This window comes from Hippoglossus stenolepis, chromosome 19 (assembly GCF_022539355.2).
Source record: "Hippoglossus stenolepis isolate QCI-W04-F060 chromosome 19, HSTE1.2, whole genome shotgun sequence".
NCBI classification, from domain to species: Eukaryota; Metazoa; Chordata; class Actinopteri; order Pleuronectiformes; family Pleuronectidae; genus Hippoglossus; species Hippoglossus stenolepis.
Genome location: NC_061501.1, coordinates 4,980,099 through 4,998,103, shown reverse-complemented (window position 1 = coordinate 4,998,103; position 18,005 = coordinate 4,980,099). Strand labels below are relative to the sequence as shown.

The 18,005-nt window shown below is 42.2% G+C and overlaps 1 protein-coding gene and 1 long non-coding RNA gene across 3 annotated transcripts in view; one reads left to right on the top strand and one right to left on the bottom strand.

The window, feature by feature from the left end:
• Window positions 1-9,754, bottom strand: part of LOC124855074 — an 85,531-nt gene extending 75,777 nt beyond the window's left edge. Inside the window, exon 1 of the long non-coding RNA XR_007035004.1 lies at window positions 9,454-9,754. This is a non-coding gene — a long non-coding RNA (uncharacterized LOC124855074). The remainder of the gene's footprint in view (window positions 1-9,453) is intronic.
• LOC118098540 (partitioning defective 3 homolog) overlaps window positions 1-18,005 on the top strand; it is a 345,845-nt gene that overhangs the window by 213,663 nt on the left and 114,177 nt on the right. The window contains exons 17-18 of one of the 2 annotated variants that reach the window (XM_035142463.2): window positions 8,795-8,943; window positions 12,400-12,438. In XM_035142463.2, the coding sequence (XP_034998354.1) occupies window positions 8,795-8,943; window positions 12,400-12,438 (188 nt within the window). The remainder of the gene's footprint in view (window positions 1-8,794; window positions 8,944-12,399; window positions 12,439-18,005) is intronic. The other variant, XM_035142467.2, reaches the window with a different exon arrangement.

Sequence of the window (18,005 nt, the reverse complement as noted above, 5' to 3'; positions counted from 1 at the left end):
TTTCTGCTTATGTTTAAAAATGTGTTTTTCAAAAACTCTGTATTTCTGTCAGTGAAAGACTGCCTTTAAGACAGCAAGTTATAGCTGGCCACACTCTCAGGTACAATCACCCACTCTAAAATTACATGTGGCATTTCCTGTATAATTGCAGTGTTCAGGTACAGGAAATCACAGGGCAAGACATCCAATCATGTCCTCTTTTTCTCATCTGAATGACTGCTTTTTCACCTACTGGTTTCTAGCTCTCATTTTTTGATTCTATTCAGAATGAGTCATATCTTTTTATATGAAGGTTGCCATCCTCTCTTGTGATTGGCTGGGTGAGTCACGCAGCAACACAACCACGACCTGACGTTTTGGTTGTGTTGTGTTTTCAAGGTGGAATGACGGGTGCCACGAGATGCTTAGATTCGTTATTTATTTCTTTCTAGTATTTTTATTTATTTTTCCCTGGAGACACTCTCTCTCTCTCTCTCTCTCTCTCTCTCTCTCTCTCTCTCTCTCTCTCTCTCTCTTATTTATTATGAATGAGTAGATTTGCTCATTGTTCATATGATGTCAGAGGTTTGTCATAGTGGATTAGGTTTACAGCATATGGCTGAACCACACTCAGGCCTCCTCACACACACACACACACACACACACACACACACACACACACACACACACACACACACACACACACACACACACACACACACACACACACACACACACACACACATACACATATGCATGCATACCTTGTGCCACAGCAAGCCGAAGAGTGCTACATACCTCCGCCTTGGGTTATGTAAATATTTCATGGCCTCAAAGTCACACACACAAAAACACACACATAATATCAAAAGATCACCAATTCTAACAGTTGCTTAAACACATCAAGTGGTGTGTATCCACATTCTGACTAAATTATACCGTTATACTGTTTCTCATTTTCCTTTTCAAGTTCCCCCAAACATCCCTCCACACACACACACACACACACACACACACACACACACACACACACACACACACACACACACACACACACACACACACACACACACACACACACACACACTAGCATTAACAAGTATACCGAGCCAGCAGGGGATGTGGGTCAGCCAGCCTCCAATGTATTGGAACTGTTACTTTTTAATTAAGCTCTTGCAACAGTGCAGCCAGGGCCCTGTACGTGTTGAATATGTATTGTGCAGAGCTATGAAAGTCTCACCTCTGGCCTCCAGTATTATACAGACTCCCTCCTGGGAGGCGCCTTGCCAAGGCCACAGCTATACACCTACAATGCATACACAAAACACACAAAAAAATGGCCGGCTGGCTTGTAAAATAATTCTTATTCAGGCTCTCTCTATCTTCTTGTCCTTTTTTGACCCAGTGGAGTTTAAAAAACTTAGATTTCCTTTCTCTTCGCTTTTACTTCCCTTATTTATTTATTTTCTGTGGCACCAGTGATGTATGTGACTTTGTTCACGCTTTGAATAGCGGCCCAGTTCACTGTTTAAATTAATTTCATTTGCCTTACATCTCTCTATAAATGTAGGGGTAATAAAAGGTCATTCCAGCATCTGGTAGTGGTTATGATAAAGGTAAAGAACTACTAATGTAGTTCAACAAAAATCAACAAAAATCTATTAAGGGGCTTGTATTTTTTAATATACTCATCTTCCTTTGCTTTTTTTCTCATCCGATTTCATCTCATTCAATGTCATACAAAGTTAGAAATATACATCTCTAAATATGCTTCCTCGAGAAAACTGCTTTCAGACCTGCAACTCCAAATAATCTCATGTAACGAACTGAATATCCAAGTAGGTCTGTGTGGGAATACAGCAGGAGATTCTTTCTTCGGAGGATTCATCGCAAGCGCGTGTTGATGATGTATCTAACACACAACAGACGCAAAACTAAAAACTAAAAACAATGCAAATATCTCAGGATGAAAATTAGGTGCCAAATACGTACATTCTCCGGAGTTCATGTTTGTTAAACAGCTAAGGAGATTCTCCTCTTTTTCTCAGCACGTTTCTATAGCGAATGACACAGCCCGTGTGTTGCTGTGTTAATGTGTAGGCCCCCAAGAAGAATGGTTGTTGAATGCATGGATCCCATTTCTCACAAGACATAACTTGACCTACTTTTTTCCTTGACATCCCTAGACAATATCTAATGGGTGTGTGATCTGTATACCTTTGCCTTTTAGTTTTATTGTGAGAAGGCATGTGCCTGTTCTGCCTTCTCTTGTAGGCACTACAAGCTGTTCCTTTGTTATGAACCACAGTTGCACCATATCAGCTCTACAGGTCTCAAGTGAATATAAAAAGGGACTATAAATTATGTAAACAAATACTTTTATATCTCTGTTAAAATGGTAATGTTAGGATACCCAAGCTTTTATTTACTGCTGCTGTATTACAGACTGTTTTATTAGTATTATTAATCTTATAGACTTTTTATCAGCAAGGTGTTGGTTTTGTGGAGCTTATTGAAAGTGTTTTTTTGATATGAGGCCGTTTCTACCTCCAACCCTTCGGAGATACTTTTGAGATGCCTTTGAATTGATTGCACTGCTGTGGCTCTTTGTCAGGCAGCTGTAAAAGATGATACTGGTTTAAGTCCAGGGTGTCAGTGTGTAGGGTCAAAGGCTGTGTGAATGTGGACCAGTGTAGTGATGTAAACCAGCATGTGTCTTACGTCAGGTTCCACTGGATAAATAAAGACTGTAAATTATTACTTTGCATATCTGCACTTAGTTCATTGCAGCGGTGGGTCCTGACCCGTCACATTAATTCTCTCTGCCGTGTCTTACCTCCTCCCTCATAAGTTTGAATCTCAAGCCAAACAGGAAGGGCCGTGTCTAAATGATTTACAATGAAACAGATAAGACACACTGGCAGATATAGTGGCTTTGCAGAATGATTTGGATGAATAAGAAGATGAAAGGGCTTTTTTTCCCTCAGTAATGCAATGTGCAGTGTCCGAAACACAATTTAGTGCACAGCTCCTACACTGCAACACATGCAGGTTCATCAGAGATTCAGCGGGTTTTCGTGCCAGATGTTGATGAAGTGCAGTTGCAGGGTGTGTTTGTTCTCACTAACCTGGGTCCAAGCCCATTTCAAGCTTTACTTACGCCTCGTATGCAAATAATGAACTCTTTGTCTTATATAAACAGTTCAAATAGGGACGTCAGAAATCAGAGATTCTAATCCTCAAAACTATCATTTAAATATGTTCTGTTCTGCAGAGATGCTCCCATCAGCTTTCTGTGTTCTCAGGCTTCTAAAGACCAAAACACTTGGGAGTGTTTATCTACAATGTCCTATAACTTATAATAAATACATAATACATGGTAGCACTGCTAGCCTGATCCCTGTTTGCTTATTTAATTATACACAGTGCTATATACAGAGAGGTTTACAGTTTCCCCCACATAATCACTGTACAGTGTAGAAGGCTTGGGCTCTATCATTGATCATACAAGGAAAAACCTGCAAGGGCTTGTTTCTGCTGTTAGCGCACCTTCTCGTAGCAGTCTGTGTCTGTCTAAGTCATGAACGCACCGTTTTCTCACTTATACGAGGATGGGGGGTGAGAGTGTGCAGTGAGTCAGTTGGCACTGATGTGCAGAAAATAAGCCAGGGGGTGTCCGCAGCTTGCTCATCAGTCTGAGGTTTAGGAAATGATACACAACATCCCTGAGAGTCGGGAACTAACTACTAACAGATCGCCCGTGGCACACAGCCTACTATTACCATACCAACCACTGTTATCATAGCTGCCCCGCAGACCACCTCAATGTTTTACTAAGTGCAGGAGGAAAGGAGACAAGTACAGTTAAAATTGGATAAATGCTACTTAAATTACAATTAATTCAGCGCAACTTGCTCAATTATATATTGATTGTTTGATTGGTTTAATTGCCCGACCCCCTGTTGGAAGCCCTTTGGGTTTTTTGAAGGTTTTTAAATCTACCTAGAATTAAATTACGGGGGTAAGCCCAGAATTGTAATGATTTTTAGACTTTTAATATAAAAGAACTTACAAAAAAATAATCATCACAAAATACCATGCAATTTATAAACTCACAATACCCCATTCCCAAAGATTTTTCAACACAAATGCTAAAAACACTTAACACAACACTGCACAACATCCTAACATCTAGTGAGTTAAATGTTGTAACATCTATCTAATGTCTATTTCTGACTTTAGTAGGTGTGATGGACAGAGAACAACAAATGAGCTTGGAAAGGAAAAGTAACCTCCTTAAAAAAGAAAAGTTACTACCCCACTTGCACCACTGGGGGCACTGTCAATCTGAGCGAGGCTGACAGAGGATAAGTGCCAATTGTCATTGAGGTGAGAGAGAAGTGAAACGGACAGTGAGGGAGACAGTGAGAAAGAGAGAGAGAGAACTAGTCCTTCTCTGTCTTTGTGAGGTGTCACAGGTGGAAAAATAATTTCCCATGCAGCTATGACACAGTCTGTCAACCAGCGCAGATGGAACAGGACTCCAGGCGAACACACACACACACACACACACACACACAAACACACACGCACACACACACACACACACACACACACACACACACACACACACACACACACACACACACACACAAGCTATACTTCCATCTTTATGTGGACGCCCCTTAGCCCTTTAACCATCTCAAATAACCCCAGGACCAGCAACAAATGTCCTCAATCCCATCCTGTAAAACTGAATCCAAGATTGAAGTACAAGCACACACACATTGTTCATGCTGCACAGACAGACTTGGTCTCACGAGTGTTTAGATACATATTGGCTGGTAAACAATTTCACAAATTAACATATAAAGTGGAAAAGGTCCACATAGACACGAACAAACAAACTTCCAAACCAACACTGCAGGCAGATTGCCTACTTCAGTTGACTCCCTAATAGTCTCTATCATCAGTAATGTAACTAAGAATCACAAGTGCTCTATTAAACATGTGTTTTTCCCATCAAGCTATCAGCATAAGTACATATGAATGCAAACAGGCATGTAGTGCACGCACACACACATCATTTGGCTAATCTCAAATGTCCATTTAAGTTTGCAGTGACTTTAACACAATGTAGTACACACACACGTACGCGCGGAAATTGCAGGCATTCCTTAAATGCTAATCGCCTGCTTTATGAATATTTACTATGTCTCAGTGGTGCTTCCTTGCTACAAGCGTGTCATACATGCGCTCGTTTCTGTGCTCACCTTGAGCGTGTTTATCTGCACCTTCTCAGGTTGTGTACTACGCGTGTGTGTCTGCCCTACATCGCCTCACTGTGACAGGGTGCAGGTGAATCTCAGCATGAATGATGCCATAGTAACCTCCACACACACTCTTGCCACACAGAGTATCTCACTGCCTGGTTGCTCGCAGTTGTTTCCAGGAGTCTGGATAAGACGTCAGCGAAACTCAAGAGCATCCGTAGACCAGGCAGGAAATGAATGAGGGGTCGACACAGGAGTCAGTCTTAATTGATCTCGTTCTCTCCCTCTCTCTCTCTCTCTTCAACTTCATCACAGTTAAAAGGGAATTAGAGCAAATCGCAGGTGCAGCTGCTCATCTGTGTGGCACTGATGGAACAATTTTATTTTACAGTCTTTAATCTTTTATGGCTGCAATTAAGCAAGTGAAATAAAAATCTGACATGAATTTCATGTTTACGAACATTTTGAAAGGGGTTAAAGAAAACTCTCCATTCGCCTCTTTTCCCTCCAAAACATATGAAATAGTTCCACTGCTTCGTGTGCGCTGGTGCACCTGCCAGCAATACAGAGCTCTGCACCAACTTCTCATGCAGGGCTTTATGCAATGATTGAAGGCACCCTCAAGCTCCGTGGCCCAGCTATGCATTCATGCTGAACTGCCCCTTTCCAAACCTCAGAAGGACCAATTCAGAAGCACCTTACCGAGCATTACTCTGCACCTCTTGGCCCCACTCTGAAGCGTTGAGACGGATGCACGGAGCCCCCCCGCTAGTCGATCAAACTGGGCTGCACTTTTCTAAGATGTAGGATGCTTTGAGACTTACCTCTTCGGGGTCACTTTTAAATGAGGGTAAGAAGCATGGAGAGCAAGTAAAAAAGAAGAAAAGGAATTTGAAAAACACACAAGTCACCAGGGTAAATTGTGAGCGCAGACGGCTTTTAGCACACACCACTTAGCAACAAGGCCGATGTGCAGTTTGACACATTTAGCTTCCTGCGAGGGAGACAGGAACAAGTTGATGTAAAATGCAAGTTAAAGCTGTGGTTTTGCCTGTGAGCAATCCTCAGGCTAGTTAATTTTAGATGATGGGAGGAATTGGAACGCGGAGGAACGCATCTGCTCGGAATGGTGAAAATTGCTTTTAAACACTGTTTAAAGAAGCAGAGATGAGAGAATGTATTATCCAAATGGATTGGGCCCACTATTAAAAATACCCCAGAGGCTTGGACAAAGATGGATGGTCTGAGGAAGAAATTGTGCCACTCTGCAGATTATCTAACTTGTCTGGGCAGTCACATGGTCAAGATACTTCTCATTTCCATCCGTCCAATACATTTTTCATTAAGTATATGACCAGAGTGAACAATTCAGTGGTCATCTAAGTCCAGCATGGGGGACAACTTCATAGATCCATGGTTATTTAAGATGGATTTTCTTTCTGCGTGTTTGAATTTAAGGAACATGTGGATCAGAGCAGAGAGTTTCAGAGCAGGGTCATTAAAACAAGCATTTCTATTGGAAAATTAATTGCCAGTTGAGAATGAATATACAGGGTCTGCAACTGAGTGCTGAATTTCTATTAACGGACTGTACAAGCTGTGAATCTGTGTGCCAGCTTTGAGTAGATTAGAAGATTAATACCAGCTTTTCAATGCTTTGGTAGAGTAAGTAGCACAATCACAAAGTGCAACATGTGTCCACATTTGTGTTAAATAGCTTTAAATTTAGTAAGTAGTAATTATATTCTAAGAAAGGTAGAATTGGCTTATATCTAAAGGGACAAGTACAGGGTAGGAAGCAGTGGTGTAGAGGGTGACTGCCACCTCTTCAAATACACATAGTTACTCATGCATATTATAGTCATGGCTACATGGTTATTCATGTTACTCCGACCTTAGTTCAGACCCCCCCAGGTTACCTTGGATCCCAACCTGGGTGTTTGGATGTTTCTCTGTGTGAACCAAAGTAAAACAGAGGCAATGTCAAAATGGCTGCTTAACGTAAACCAGCAAATCTGATGTCCTACCAAGTGAATTTGCACCTCTGCTGGGCCGTCCCTCTAAATGTCACTCTTACTGCCCACAGACTTCTCACCACTGCTGCTCAGACAAGCTGGTTTCTGATTCATCCCAACCGTAATTGCTCTCACACCTTCGCCAACTAACTGTATCTGCGTGACAGGGTTAGGCATGATCCCACCTGCTGGCCTCTCACTTTTTCTATGTTCTATGTGTGTTCAGTTTCCCCAGGAACATAATCTTGGCGAGAGCGAGGGAAATCTAAATTCAGGCTGAAAATACGTCCTTTCTCGTCTGCATCGTCTCAGTCACGCTCCGACAGATGACATTTGCGGAAACAGAAAAAGGGAGAGAGAGGGCAGGCTGTTTTTTGTGGGCTTGGAATGATGAGAGGAGAAAAGTGAGGGATGATGAATAAATGAATAATACATCTGTGCTGTCATTCCCCTCTTCCTGCTCCACCTCCCTCTCATCCTGTGTCAGCTGGAGTTGGTCCTTTGAGGCAGTCTGATCCTAGTTGGGATTGTCAGGTGTGGTCGACAGCAAAGTGACACGTTGACGCCAGCTCCTTGGTGACACATGAAGCAGCTCTTTCGTTAAATGGGGTTGACGTCCCAAATAAGAATTGTTTGCATGCAAACAAGTGCCAGCAGAAAGGATACACTGAAAAAAAAAACGGATCCCCTCCCTTCTACTCCACATTTACATGCATATTCACATCGTCAAGCTGTAAACAGTATCATGGAAGATCAGATTACTTGATGAAGCTTCTGTTGTAAGAAGCAGGAATTCAGGATCTCTCGAGGTGACAACACAATGATCCTTTTAATGATTATAATGTATGATCGTCAACAGAACAAAAGAAACAGCGACAGCGTCCTCTCATGCGTTTAACATTTATTAGACGCTGCATCGCACCGCCTCTCCTCCCCTCTGTCTCCCCTCGAATGGCAAGATGTTCTCACCTTAATTGTAAATGCACTCCTCTGCATTCAGATACCCGTGTCCCCACCCCTCCCCCCACCTCTGAATCTCCTTTACGCGCGCTCCCCTTGGATTTTCAATTAAGATCCAGACAGAGATAGAGGATCTCATAGAGAGTGTGCTTTGGTGGGCCGGGCCCTGCCATCGCTCCAGACGTATTGGAGGAGGGGGGTTATTGAGTGGCCATGACCCCGGAGATCCCTCACCTCACTGGAATATCACACATCTTAGCCAGGCCTCCTCTCCCCAGCAAGAGATGGAGGTGTCCTTGAATATACTAGAATAAAAAAAGAACATTGAGTGTGTGTGTGTGTGTGTGTGTGTGTGTGTGTGTGTGTGTGTGTGTGTGTGTGTGTGTGTGTGTGTGTGTGTGTGTGTTTTGATATTAATAGATACCCCCTACTTTATTATAAAATATTCTTTGTTAGGATAATCAGTGGATTAAAAGGTATGCTTTTTGTTTGACTCTTGGAAACGTGATAATATTAATTTTTTTGTCTGCCACTCCCTCTCTCTCTTTTCTTCACTACGGACGGCAGCTCGCTCAGTGTGGATGCAGACGCTGACGCTTCGTTCCAGAGGGAGGGCTTTGGCCGGCAGAGTATGTCCGAAAAACGCATCAAACAGTATGAAAATGCGAATCAGCTGGAGATCATGAAGACCCGCAAGTCGAAGAGCATGGATCTAGGTAAATGCTACGCTACGCTATGCAAAACACATATAACACATGACTCAAGAGTCTGTTCAAAATTGAAGCAAACATTCTTATTTTCTTTCTCACCAGTTTGGGTTAAGGTTTTATTATTTAACCACTAGCTAAAGGCTAATGAAGCAATAGTTTGGGGCATGCCACCTTTTAAAGGTCTTTTTTTTATATCACAAAACCATCATCAATTTTCTACGACATTGCTACGACAAAGTCCTAGCATCTAATCTCCCGAAAATATATGCACCTTAAATTTTGGGTGTTAACTCTTACTGCAAAGTAAGTGTCTGCAGGCACATCAGTTTATTCTTGTAATGTTTATTTTAATGATATTTTTTTAATATACATTATTTAACTGGGTAAAAATCTTCATTGATATCCTAATAGTGACCCGTACAAAAGACCAACATAAGAAATTGTTACAACAATAAACACCATCAATACAAACAGTCCCACACCAACGAGTGAACACAATATCTCGGGTTTTGTTACCTTTGGTGTCACAAGTCCAGCCATCACAAGTCCACCTGTCCTCGTTTGGCTTCCACATCCCATGGCCTTTTGTCCAGCAGAGCATGGTTGAAAACACAAGAAAAAATAACAACAGCCTTTTTAGTGACTGTTTGGTGATGGGAAGGCTGGCGAGACACACACACACACACACACACACACACACACACACACACACACACACACACACACACACACACACACACACACACATTCAAAAACAGCCTGTATCTTGGGAAGAAAATGCTGTCTGAGCCTCTCCCACTGTGGCTGAAGCAGCCGCTGCCTTCTCTCGGATCACTGGCTAATCATAACAGATAACAACTACCTCTCTTCCACAAGGCGCCCAGAGACCTGTAGAAACCTTTGACTCTCCGCCAGACTCGTGTAGGTCCGGGCCACTGCACTCTGTGGGTTCCACCTTTCCTGCATTAGCTATAGCCTCTGTTTGCTTCTCCAGAACCTCTCTACTTCTAAATGAAACCAGCCAAAACAAACTTCTCCCGGAAAGTGCTCTTTGGAGAAAGAGGATAACTGGTCATGGGATAGATTTCACTGAGAAATTAGTTGCCCAAAAAAAGACCATTATGTTCTTAGTGTTGAAATATAATTGGGTATTACTGAGGGCAGGAAGTGAGTAGAATGGGCAGGAAGCAGAGATCACTCCATGATAGTTTTCATTACTGCAAATGCACATTTTATCATCAAGTTTAATCAAAAAAGCTTCTTAATCGAGCCAAAGTGGCCTCAGCATTTATTTTTGAATTTGATTAGTTCGAGAAAACAGCGTTTGAATTTACAAAGGAGACTCGTTTATTTGCTCATGAGGCAATACCTCGCTCCTGGGATAACCAGTGTTATTGATGTTTTACACATCTCTATTATTACCCTATTACATCTCAGATCTCCAGATTAGTGTGTGTGTTGTTAGACGCAATTCAAAATCACATTCCCTTTCACTTCTGTTGAGGCTCAATTGAATTGTGAAATATCCTGCCGACAGAATTCCCTCCCAATAAAAAAAATCATAATCCATCATTGAGAATATCACAGTGTTCAGATGGTGCAAGGAAATAACTCACTTGTTCCTCACATAATAACTCTGAGTAACTGACATGAGTTCCCAGAGGAGAAAAATGTTTCAGTCACTACATTCACCACAAACTGTTTGGGTTGCTGGTGCAACACAGGCAAGGAGGATCCAAACCAGAAACACAAAACAGGCTGCTGCAGTAAAGTTAAAATGCTACTCCACTTACACCCCCTAAAACTCTTCTTTGTTCCTCAAATTTAAATACTAAAAAGGTTTGTCTTAAACAACTCCCCTAATTGCCTTAAAATGACTAAAATGTAACTACACCTTTCTTCTTTCATTTTGTGATTGGGAACTATGAATATGCTGATATGGTCCCCCCGGTATCCCGACCCTCACAGCGCTACTTGCAGTTGAGGAGCATTTTCCAGTTCCTGAGCCGCACCCACTAGTTCACAGGTTTGGTTTCTTAGGTTTGTGACATCACAAACCCTCGCTGTCTGAATCGGCTTTGTTCAGACTGGCATTTGTTTACTGCAGCGTTAGGGAACAGACACAAATACAGAAATGCAAATCTAATATCGTGGGTTAAAGTTCACCAAAGTTGAACTTGCCACACTGCAGATTTTATTTGCCACAGGAAGCAGTGTTTTATTTGGGAGGCAAATGTTTGGCACTGCTATGTTCCAGTTAGGGTAACTCTGCAGTCATGCTGTTAATACGTTGACTCCTTAAATATATATTATAATATAAAATATATATATCAAATATAGATATTTCTCTCTTTCTCTTTCTCTCTCTCTTTTGTCATATAAAATGAACAAGGGGGACATGGTGAAAACTTGATTTTCACTGGAGGGCGAATATAAACGATCACAGGCAGACACTTACAGGCCACAGGAATCCAAACACAAGCAGCAGAAAAAAGGAAAATCACTCAGGTGATTACAACTAAACAATAAGTAGAGCAGAGAAAATGTCTGGGGACATCTGTGGGTTGAAGGTGATTGGTAAGTCAATGGACGAGGACAAAAATGAACAGTTGGAGACGGGGACCGAGGCAAACTGAGAAAGCAGTGTGACATAGGCTCTGCAGTCTGTGTTCAAAGTGAAATCTACAAATTATGGATTGTATCTAATAGAATATACATTTAATTAATCTCATAGGCGCACACTGCTGTAGTGTTATTTTAATGAAATTATTACATCAAAGCCCCACAATGAAAAATGGCCTATAGATAATGTATACTAGAGCAAAAAAATTAAATGAGCCAAAGAACATATTGCCAACGTTTTCTCTTAAGCCTCATCTTTGCCTCACTGTTGGTCATTGAGAAGTTTGTCTTTAGAAGTTCTGTGAAGTAGAAGGTGTAAGCATTCTCCCCTGCTTTTCATTAACACACTAATAAAGCTGTCCCTTCCTTTCAAAGCCAACCTCACTAAGATGTTAACATGCTCAACAGTGCCATCCCCGACAGACTCATTTTATCCTGTCACTAGGTATCTTTGTCCCTCCTTCTAATCCAGTTCCAGGTGCTCCCAAATTACATCAGCAGATGGATTTCGTGACTGAAGCCCATCGTTGTCGAAATATGCTAAACTAGTCAGACATCCCGCAGTTCAATCCCATTTTGACGTGGGAACTAAACTGAGTGAGGGAAGAAAGAGACGTGAGGTGCTGCGGCTGGCAGTAATAGGTTAGCACATTCCAGCCTTGTAAGCCGTCATGATTGACAGGCCTGTGCATGGGATGTAATATCTTCTCCACTTATATTCCTATTCTCAAAATGTTCTGTATCGGCCTGCACTTTCTGATTCTGTCTGTGCTTTGCATGTGCTCAATGACTTGGCGCAGAAGCCTCTAACCACTCTCGCTTGTTTATGCTCTTTAACAGTAGCAGATGAGATTAACTGCAGGAGGAGTTCCAGCGGAGGTAAGCAACCATGTAGGGACAAGCTCAATACACTTTCCCCATCATTACAATGGACCATTATGATTGTTCAGCTAGGTCAATAATAGAGATAAAACAGTCCCACTCTGTCTTCATAACCTGCACATAACCAACCATTATTGGCTGTGTGATCTTGGCACCTGTAGATGCATATGGAGGAGAGAGTTGTTTCCAGATAATTGCAGCTTGATCAAAAGACGGTTTTCATTTTGCTGAGAGGGAGTCGCATGGCTTTGAATAGAGACTTGGCAACTAATGTGGGAACCTGTGCCATTGTGCTCGTTCTGCAGTGCAGGTGATGAAGAAAACACCCATTACTGCAGGAGTTGTGCAGGGCTGGAGGAAACCAGGCAGTGGAGTGGCATTTGCAAAAGAGAGACATCCATTGCCAGTTGGCCTCTTCAGCTCACTGCAATTGATCCATCATAGTCAGGCAGGTTTGAGCTTAGTTTTCAGCACATTAGAGGACATCCAATCCATTAAATTAACACAGAATGAGCTGATAGTTGGGTCATGAGGTGACATTTTTGAGTGATTTCCCTGAGAGCACTAATTATGAAACTAGCATACTTATCAACTGTTGTCTTCAGGGATACGTAAAATCATATTTGTGCCCATATTAGATATGTCATTACTTACATGCAAACCTACAACAACTTTCTCTATATCTTAAGAGATCCTAAACGTTCTATAAGAGGCTGGAAAAGTGCTGAAGACAAATATTAAGAGACTGGTGAAGGCTGAACTCCATCAGAACTGAGAATTTTGGCACTTATTGCCAAAGCCTCTCAAATCTGCTTGTCTTTCCGAGTTGACATCTTCGACGGCGTCTTCACCGTGTATGGCAGCTCATCCTGAGATATCTGTATTCCTCCAGTTTCATGTCACGTCTTACAACACGCCCTCTTACTTTCTAACTCACTAACCCTAACCCTCTTGTACACCAAAATTAGCAGGTATATGCAGGATTTTTAAATGCAGGTAAAAAGCTGTTAAAAAAGCGATGGACTCTTTTCCCATTGCCAGTATGTTCAACGTCACAAGTGCACCAAAAGCTGAGGTGCTCTCTCACCTTACTGTCTTGCCAAATTAGCAAATTCACCTGGGTGTCACCTGTCCATCACTGCCGAAAACCTGTGTCTACTGCAGAGTCATTGACCAGGAGTGAATGTCGACTATCCATCCCATTGCAGACAAAAGCCAGAAGTTAGTGGGTGTTTGTGTTTTTTTTTTTTACCAGTTGACCCATTTTCCAGATATTTCCCTGCTCTATTCTCACATAGACTCACTCAGAAATGTTTCAAACATTTCACTAGTGGGCTGGCAAGAGAAGTTCCAGAAAAGACCTTGAGTAACTGATATTTTGTGAAAATGTCCCAAAAATCAGTGCACGTCTGAAAACAGCTTGATAGGCCAACAGTGTTAAATGAGGGACGGGCACTTCAAGCTCACCCTACTTTCAAATCTAGCTGCTCATCCAGTGCGTTGCCATTCTTGGCATGAAAGTTACCACCCCTGCATAATCATTGCTTGGCTAAGTAAGCCACTAGACTTACTTGGAGAGTGATAAGTAAGGGAAAAGTAAAAGTATTGGGTTGACAAAAGCACCCAACCATTGGACAGTGTCCAACATCCATAATTAAGATATTAGCCACAAGTCCGGGTGAGGATGATTCCTTTGTGACACATGTTCAGCGTACGGAGGACGTCCTCTGTCAGGTTAATGATCCACAGCTGGCAGAGACATAGGAGCCCGGTCGACCCAGTGACGCCTCACTTCCAGTAGGATACCTGGACGTGGCCTTCCTTCGACCACCTTGGAGGCTATTTTTAACATAATTACCCTTTTACCGCCCTGCTTAAAGGCCTTACTCTCTGAATAAATTATGTGTAATGGAGCCCCTGTCTGTACACAGATCTTTACATGCAAGGCCCTGTGGTGAATAATGGCTGGGGAGCATAGTTTTAGCTGCTCTAATTATACTATGGGCTCCTGTCCCTGTAATAACTGCTGCTGATTTATTCATCGAGTTTGCCATACCTCCTCTCTAACGTTTAATGGCAATGGATCTTTTGCAATTAACTGTCCTTGCCCTTAATCTGGCTAAAGAACCCAGCACGTTGGCTATTTCTGTCTTTGGCCATGGCAAAGTTCCACGTGCACTTCCCCCATATTTGGTTTAATTGTCTCTCTTTTTTGTATTTCATTATGATGATTTTCATTTCTCCTCCAGACATATGGGGAGAGACAAGCTCATGTCTGTATGCAGTGGGGGAATGTGTATTTTCATCCCTCTGAATAAGAGGGAGATGAGGAGCACAGCACCGAGGCTTCTGTTGTGTGATAGGAATCGCATAATAGACTGGCATACAGAGAGCTGTCCGTCAAACTCTCCCAGGAGAGCCAGGGCTGCCTCTGATGAAAACAAAGGCAGGTTTGAGGCAGCCGGGGTCTGTGGGCAAACTCTCTCTCTTTGCTTCGCTCTGCCATTCTCTTTGTCTCTCTGCTTCTCTCAGTCATTCACCACCACGACTAGAAACAATGGCAAAGGGGGATCATGGTGCGGAATACCAAGCGGGAGAATAATTCCCTGTTTCCGAGTACAGCAGATGTCATTTGTGTTCCCTTGAACTGTTGCATCCTGTGCGCCTCTAACTTGCAATCCCATTGTGTCAAACATGTACCCTGGCTTCTGCTCGTCTGCTGTTGGCAGGATTAATGCATAAGCTTAAAAAAACCCAAATTTACATGGCATTTGTACTGGGTTGATCGAGTTTTATCCACAAAGTATGAAAAATTACAGCATTTTCCTCTGTGCCCATGTATCGTTGTAATATATTTTGTCTTTAGACTGTCCTCTCTTGTCCTTCACATGATGAGATTACTCCCTCTGAACAAATGAATTACATTATTTTTTACTTGCGTTCTCTTGCTCTCGTAAGGCTTTTTATATTTCCCTGGCATTAAAATTTGTCATAGTAATCAGAAATGGTCCGCCTCCTCTGTGGAGCTAAGCAGTAAAATGAATCTTCTCGTCCTGCAAACAGAGAACTTTTGACCCCCTCAGACATTTGTAGTATACAGTTAAGTTTCATTTTACAGTTTAATGCAGCCTGAAGGCACACACATGCTCTTACTACTAAATGGCATGCAATGTTATTGGATTGGTGTTCATTCATTTTGAATGGTACTTTCAGGATTCCGTCCAGGCTCTCTGGGGATTGCACACTTGTATTAACATTGACAAAAAGGAAGAGAAAATGGTGTGTTAAATAAATAACAATACGTTAACCAGCCCTGGAACCCAACACCACAGACTAACAGCTGACCTTTCAGCCCATCTGACTTCTTTGACACCAGATCTATATATGACAGAGGAACACCCTTAGGCTATATCCATACTACTACGTTTTCAAATTATCTCTGTCCACCAAGCATTTTGACTCTGTATCAGTTCTCATCCTCGCCCATACTAACACACCTCATAGCACATATCACATGACCACTCACATACTCTGAGCATTTGTATGCTGGTGGACACAGATTGATCAAAATAATAAATTGTCTCCTACCCATGTAAACTTTGTAAAATGCAGAATCAAACATAAATGCTGCCCCGGAGTTTTGATACTAAAACAGAGTCCACAGCGTTTCCAAACGTCTCAATTTTGCGCTGTAAAATTCCAGAGTAGTGTTGACGCCAGTGGTATCTGTAGTTGTAACAATAAGGTTGCATAAGTAGCAAACGCATTAAAAGACAGATGCCTTTTTGACCAGAAGGGTCCCAAAAGTAGTGTGGATACTATGTTTCTTTAAAAGGACAGGACTGAATTGGGGAATTAGTCAGAACTGCTTTTTCTCATGAATGTTTGAATTAGCTGGCTATTCATGAGCATACTGCTGCAGGTTTGCTTGGTTAAGGGATCAAGAAGAAAACAGCAAAGGCGTTCAGCCAACAACAGAGACAAGCTGCCATCAGTAAAATTAGGATAACAGTGGCAGCATGTATACATTTCTGCGCAGTGCTGCCAGTATACGCTCTTCTTTCTTTCTTTAGCTCTTCACTCATCATACCCTGCTTTTGTAACCTTTGGGTATTCATGGCCTCTCTTCCTGTCTCAATCTCTCATGCACTGAAACCAACTCTCTACTGCGGCAGCAAATTGTTTCCTTTCAGTGATGGGGGTTTATTTTCTTTGCCTAATCTGTGTTTGGCCATGCAGCCCTCCATCTGAAGATCCACTGTGATCACCTAGCAGCAGTGGGTCATGCCTCATTTAGGCCACTTTAAACATGTCGAGGATCTTGTTGATGTTAGTGTGTGCGTATGTCCTGGGTTTGTGTTCTTCTGCCTATTGAGAAGTCCCTGCATGGGGCAAAGTCATACAAACATATACAATCAATGTTTGCATGTGTGTGTTCTATTCAGTGGGGGTAGAGACAAGGCCTCAGAACAACATTTGCTATTGAAAACCAACAGGAAGAGCTGTCGGAGACATTAATTTACACCACATGAAGCCACAGAGGAAACAGCAGCACGCACTCATTACAAGTGGAGGGTCTATGTGTTCCACGGGGAGTCGTAAAGAAACAATGCTGCTCTGTCCAGACTTCATTGACATGTGCTGCGTCCTCAGAGAGTCAGTGAGCCTGCTAAAGTAATTGAATCAAGGGCTTATCCGTTATTACAGATACTTTCCTGCGCAGAAGTTTGTATTCTAACAAGGCTTCACTTGCACTTATTCTGAAAACCATCTTGTCATGTCTGACAGCGCCGCGCGGCACGCTGAGTCAAGGTAGAATTAAGGGGACAGAAAATCAACCGGGCTGTTTGTTTACCAACTGGCAGGTAAGGTAAGAGCTCCGGGGAACTGACAGACGCTCCCTGACAAAATGAAATACCAATACCTGAGTCGCGCTCCACTGACATACCCTAAACAAACCCCTGGCAAGCATTGGGAAAATAATTACAGCTTTTCAGGGCCTGGCTGCAGAGCTGAAAAGGTTGACTGATGAACATTCACTTTGCTTTCTACACAGTTGGCCCACCAGCTTGTATAGCAGCATTATGCTGGCCCTCTTAAAAAATATACTTTGTCTCGATGACATATGACAAGTATGAGCTTCTCTAATCAGCTCATTTACAAATATTTTCGGTAATAACAGCTCTTCATTTGTATCACGGGAACAATTTACCTGTCAATTGCTTCTGAATGGTTATACTTATACATTTTTGTGTCTTTATCAGTGTGTGTACCACTAGTCTGGTTTAAAATATACATAAATCATATTCCAATGCTGATACTAAGGTGTGTTGTGTGTTTCTATGGGCAATACACATATGATGACAATGCAGTGGAAAGGTTCCACGCTGTAGTTTGTTCTGTAGGTGACCTGTGTCAGCACTGTTTTTGTTGTTTTCTCCCGTCAGGCTTATTAAAACAAAACTGTTAGCAGATCTGGATGTAATTTTTTTAATGGTACTTTCTTCCTGTTTTGGTCTCTGAAATCCTCTTCACACAAAGGCCTTAGAAAGAGAGCCAAACAT